The sequence below is a fragment of the Dryobates pubescens genome, chromosome 15 (genome assembly GCF_014839835.1).
Source record: "Dryobates pubescens isolate bDryPub1 chromosome 15, bDryPub1.pri, whole genome shotgun sequence".
NCBI lineage: Eukaryota > Metazoa > Chordata > Aves > Piciformes > Picidae > Dryobates > Dryobates pubescens.
In genome coordinates, this window is record NC_071626.1 from 27,212,267 (window position 1) to 27,218,266 (window position 6,000).

Consider the following 6,000-nt stretch of genomic DNA (forward strand, 5'->3'; position numbering starts at 1 on the left):
AAACCAAAACAAACCCACAACAACCAAAAAAAGCCCCAGAAGCAGAAGGCTGTCACCTCATAGCTACAGGACACCACTGAGACCTCTGCACAAACTAGCAGGTGCCTAGGGTTCTGCCTCAAATCCTTCAAGGGGACACCAGAAACATGGAAGCTGCTAGCATGAATTTGGTTTTGTGTCCCTGTCTCTCTTTGATAATGCACAGCATTGTCACCCTCTTGCTGGAGCTAGCCTGTGCTGTGTCATGAGAAGGAAAGGGACTCATCCAGAGGGACCTAGACAGGCTGCAGAGCTGATCCCAAGCCAACTTCATGAGGTTCAACAAGACCAAGTGCTCCTCTGCTATGAGGACAGACTGAGCTAGTTGGGGCTGTTCAGCCTGGAGCAGAGAAGGCTCCAAGGAGACCTCATTGTGGCCTTCCAGTATCTGAAGGGGGCTACAAGAAAGCTGGGGAGGGACTTTTGAGGATGTCAGGGGACTGGGGGAAATGGAGCAAAACTAGAAGTGGGGAGATTGGATGTTAGGAAGAAGTTGTTGCCCATGAGGGTGGTGAGAGCCTGGCACAGGTTGCCCAGGGAGGTGGTGGAAGCCTCATGCCTGGAGGTTTTGAAAGCCAGGCTGGATGTGGTTGTGAGCAACCTGCTGTAGTGTGAGGTGTCCCTGCCCATGGCAGGGGGGTTGGAACTGGCTGAGCCCTGAGGTCCCTTCCAACCCTGCCAGTTCTGTGATTCCTAGAGGTGGTGGCCATGCTGCTCAGATGGGCTGCTTTTTCCAACACTACTTTCCTCATGCAGGTGTGAACAGGTTTTACAGGAACATTGAAGAAATGATTGGCTACAAACCTTGCATCTGGTGGAAGATCTGCTGGGCCTTTTTCACTCCTCTTGTCTGCCTGGTAAGACCTGGGGCATTCTCTCTGCAGGGGTACATCCAGAAGGTCCTCTTAGTTTGCATGGGCTGTAGAGGAGTTGATGTGAGGGTACTGCTTGTCTGAGTAGTCCAATGAAGAGGGAGATTGACAGTGTTCCAGTTCCAGCTATTTGCATAGGGTAATGAGAAATAATATGACACCACTTGGTGGGCTGAGAGCAGCTAGGCTAGTTGAAGGAGCTGTGAGCCTGTTGGGAGCTAAGAGGACAGTGAATGAAGGAACAGATGGATGAGGCCTGGATCTGCTCAATTTCATCTGCACTGGCTGCTTGTCTTTCCCAGGGGGTGTTCTTCTTCAGTGTGGTGGAAATGACCCCTCTGACACTGGGAAAATATGTTTATCCTGCGTGGGGACAAGGCATTGGCTGGCTCATGGCTCTGTCCTCCATGGTACTGATTCCAGGGTACATGATGTACTGCTTCTTCACCTCCACGGGGACCCTCCGGCAGGTACGAGCAGCTTCACCACTTCTCTTCTCTGCTTAGAGTAAGCCTCCTGCTGAACTGAACCTGAGAACTAAGCAGGCTCTGCTTTGACAAAACTCTCAGAGCACTTCAAGGTGGTGCTTCAGGAGCTCTCCATATGCCCAGGAGGAATCAGATCACCTCCAGAGCACAGAATGGTCTGCAGCAGCACAGGCTGGAGAGGAGCTCCTGGCATTGCTAAGCACTAACAGCTCTGAGTGGCTGGCAGCACTGCTGAGCAGCACACAGCTGGCTGCATCTGGCCAAGTGGGTAAACTCAATTGAGCTTTGTGTTGTCACCACCACTGAAACAGAGCCCTCTTTCCCTGGACATCCTTTTGGTGCAGAGGACTGGAGCCCTGTAAGAGACTGGAAAGAAAGCTTTGAGGTTTCTTAACCAAGAGAAATGCCAATGCCCAGCAGTGCCTGGCTGGGAGCAGTGGTTACCTGGCATGGTTCAGCAGAGTGATCAGCCTCCAGGCATGAAGCTTGGTGCACCTCAGGGCTAGGGCCTTCTAGTGACAAGCATGCACTGCAGTAGTACCTTATGTGCTTCAAGAAGGGCTCTCAGAGAATGAGGGGTCAGGAAGCAATGCAGACTTTTATGCAGGACCCACAACTCCCCAACTCCAATCTTGTTTAAAACATTGTTTTAAATAACTTAGCCAGGGTTTATGTAGTGGGGAATGGTGACTCTGCCACACCTCATAACTACTGCTCAGATCTGATTTACAGTGCTGACATTCAGTCTGGAGAGCACTGTGCACACAGTCCTTGTCTCAGAAACACAGACACATTCAGGTTGGAAAAGCCCCTCAGGATCACCAAGTCCAACCCAGAACCCTGCTCTACAAGGCTCACCCCTAAACCATAGCCTCAAGCACCACATCCAAACCAACTTTAAATACACCCAGGCTTGGGGACTCCACCACCTCCCTGGGCAGCACATTCCAAGGCCTGACCACTCTTGCTGGGAACAAATTCTTCCTACTGTCCAGTCTAACCCTGCCCTGGAGCAGCTTGAGGCTGTTCCCTCTTGTTCTATCACTAATTACCTGGGAGAAGAGACCAGCACCAACCTCTCCACAACATCCTTTCAGGTAGCTGTAGAGAGCCAGGAGCATCCTCTGCTTCACACTAACCATCCCCAGCTCCTTCAGTCACTCTCCATCAGATTTCTTCTCCAGGCCCTTCCCAGCTTCCTTGCCCTGCTCTGCCCTGGCTCCAGCACCTCCACATCTCTCCTGCATTGAGGTGCCCAGAACTGGACACAACCCTTGAGGTGTGGCCTCCCCAGAGCTGAGTCCCAGGGGACAATCCCCTCCCTGCTCCTGCTGGCCACAGCATTGCTGACCCCAGCCAGGATGCCTTTGGCTTTCTTGGCCAGCTGGGCACACTGCTGGCTCCTGTTCAGCTGCTTGGCCATCAGCACCCCCAGACCCCTTTCTGCCAGCAGCTTTCCAGCCACACTGCCCCAAGCCTGCAGCATTGCTTGGGGTCTCGCTGTGGTCTGCTGCAAGCTAAGAGTGTGAGGAAGTCACTGCAGGAGTGCTGACTTCTGGCTTTCCCAGGACAGCTGCAATCAGACACCATCTCAGCTCCACAGACTTAGTTCATGGATGCTGTGTTCTGAATAATATTTAACTCAGAAATGTTTTGCCTGGAGTTGCTGGACTTGGGTCAGCTTCAGGCTGCCCTTGGATGTCAAGCTGCAGGTGAATTTGGCTTTCCTTCCTCCCAGCTCTCCACCTGGATGGGCTTTGGTGGGGTGTGGTGGTTTGAGCTTTAACTGGGGCTTAAAAGCTCAGATGGGGGCAAGGCTGAGAATCCTTCCCCAACAGGGAGAGAGAAGGAAGGGAGGGGAGCAAATCCACCCAGAAATCATTTGGGTTTGGCTTGGAAGTAGAGAGGCAAAGAATTTTTCTTTAAACAGTGTATATATCCATCTCTATATTTGTGTAACAATGACAGGCAGGGTTCACAAGGGTAGGGAACAAGGATGGGTGGGAGAAGTGCAAAAAAAGGGCTAAAAAAAAGAGATACAGAACCAGTCCTCTGCAAAGTGTGGAAGCAGCAGGGAAGAGGCAGCGGCCGCAGTTCTCCTCCCTCTTACACCCCTGCTGGACCAGGAGGGGGAAGTGGAACAGACCAAGTCAGTTTCCCAGGGCAGGAAACACCCCCCCAGGATGGGCACAGCCCACCACAGCGGGGACCTGGCAAGTCTGGGGCTTCAGATCTCTTCAGGTTCTGCTCTCTCAGCTGAGGTAGGGTGTAGGCTCTTTCTGGTGTGTGTTGAAGACCAGCAGCCATGCCAGTAGTAGGTCCTCAGCTATTTCTCCTCCTTATCCCCTCACAATATGAGCTGGAAATGTGAAAGACAAGAGGAGACTGCAAGTACAGGTGTGGGTCCAACCCTTTGGTTAAGCTCACTCTCGTCTCCACTGGGGGTGGTGAATGTTTTTCCCTGACGTCTGGGGGCAGCTCATGAGCAGGTTTCCGCCCGTTGCCTCAGCCCTTGCAGACCAGCAGAGCAAGTGAGCAATGTGAGTGGCCAGTGTGTACCTGCTCTGTCCCACCCTGCCTCTAACAGAACCCACACACGAGACCCACAGCTCCTCCCCACTGTCCATGGAGCCAGGAGTGAGCAGCAGGAAAGAAGTTGGCTGCTGTGTGTGGGGTGGGTTTCAGAGAGATGGAATTTTTGGCCACTTCTATGCTCAGATCCTGGATTAGTTTGTAATAGAGATGGAGGGAAATTAGATGGCAGTGCTGAATGAAGAGGTTTTGACAGACAGGGAAGATTACAAGTCATTGTGATCCTACTGAGCAGGAATGTGAGAGGGGAAAAGACCATGAATGGCAGAAGCAGCACAGTGAGTACTGCAGGGACTGCACCCAGCAACAGCCACTTCAGAGAGCAGGAGCTCCTTTCCCTCTGCACAAAAGAGCTTCTCCTTGACTTGGTGCTGTCTGTTCAGGTCTGGCTCAATCCTTTTCTTCAGTGCCTTCTTTTCTGCAGCTTACAAAATTAGTCCCTCCCTGACATGGAGAAATGATTAATTCTTCCTCACTGCCAGTGCTCATTCCTCACACCTCTGATAATGCCTTCCCCTCCCTCCAGATTTTCCTGGGCTCTTGCTTCACTGTGCTTGGCTCTGCACTTTTCATTTGGCCTGCTCAGGCTGGCAGGAATTGCTGCTGGTGCAAAAGTTTGTGGGGGTGGCCTGGCCTGCTCTCTGTCAGCAGCACAGACCATAGCCTCACCAGCCTGAGGTAGCTGGTGAGTAACACTCTGTAACCAACCCTGGAGAGGAAATGATGGAAGCTGGAGAACAGCTCTGCTCCAAAGCCTCTGCCACTGCAGCTCTCTTGTTCCTGCTGGCAGCTGGCATTGCTCAGCAGCAGTTTGCCTGCTTCATGAGGGCAGTCCCTGCACTGCAGATCCAAGAAGGAACTGCTGTGCTGTGTGGAGCACCCAGGCAAAGGTGACTTGCAGAGGCTTTCAGTGGACTGCTGAAAGGTGCTGGAGTAACTCCTGCTGCGTGCACTGTCCCCTCATTCTATAACTAGGGCCACCTCTGAGGCTGGGGGTGAGGGTCTCCACCCTCCTCTGCTGCCCCTGTCTGACCTTCTCTTTGCTTTCCTTCCTGGGCAGCGTTTCCAGCAGATGACACAGCCCAAGGCAGAGCTGCAGGCTCAGAACAACGGCCTCCAGCCCAGGACATCCTTGAATGGGAGGCTCTCGGATGCTGCTGTCTAGGATGCTGCCTGGACCTCCTCGCCCTGCCCTGTAGCTTCTTGTGCCACATTGTCTCTCGAGCTTCTCCAGCACAGCTTGCCCTTCCTAGCTCCACAGTGACTTTTGCTTGCTGAAAGAGGGCCTGGTGGAGGAATCCTCTCACATATCCTCCTCCCAGCCCAGTTTCCCAAGGCCCTGAACGAGCTGCAACCGGGGGTTGGGTGGTGACTGTCTATGTCCTGCAACATCCTGCTCCAGGCTCTCAGGGAGGAGCAGCTGCTGCCCAGGTCTTCCTCCTCTTGATGAGACCTTTCTAAAGAGCTTAGAGTGATTGCTGACCAATTCCCTGTCCTGCTTCTTGCCTCCCCATGTGAACCTCGGCAGAGCATGGTGTAGAGCACAGCTGTATTGGCACTGCAGAGAGCCAGCTGGCACAGGTTCAGATCCCAGGTGCTGGCTGAGCCAGCACAGACCACTCCCAACTGAGAGGGACCTGGCAGAATGAGGATGCCACTGCATCCAGTGTGCTGGCAGCCAGAGGTGGCTGTAGCTAGGGCCTACAGCTGTAGCCCCAAATTGGAGAAGGGGATCAGGGCAGTGTGTGCTGCTCACAGGTGCCATGTTTCAGCCCTGTGCAGTCTCTGTTTTCCTCACATCCACTGGGTCTGGCACTGTGAGCTAGAGCCTAGCTGAGTAGGGAAGCCTTTTAGTTCTGCAGCACCCTGCCCTCTGCAGCTGTGTGCAGCAGGCAGTCCCTGACCCTAAAAGGGGCAGTTTAAAAGGGTAAGTGGAGGAGTCTTTGCTAGAGGCTGTCCTAGTCTCCTGCACTGACCACTCTCAGCTGCACTCAGGTTTGTGCAGAGGC

General features: G+C 53.3%; 1 protein-coding gene across 1 annotated transcript in view; it reads left to right on the plus strand.

The window, feature by feature from the left end:
- The window catches only part of LOC104310212 (sodium- and chloride-dependent GABA transporter 1), a 42,910-nt gene extending 37,295 nt beyond the window's left edge, over window positions 1-5,615 (plus strand). The window contains exons 13-15 of the mRNA XM_009911623.2: window positions 796-896; window positions 1,214-1,381; window positions 5,052-5,615. Coding sequence (XP_009909925.1) covers window positions 796-896; window positions 1,214-1,381; window positions 5,052-5,156 — 374 coding nt within the window. The 3' untranslated portion in view covers window positions 5,157-5,615. The remainder of the gene's footprint in view (window positions 1-795; window positions 897-1,213; window positions 1,382-5,051) is intronic.
- Window positions 5,616-6,000: the final 385 nt, after the last annotated feature.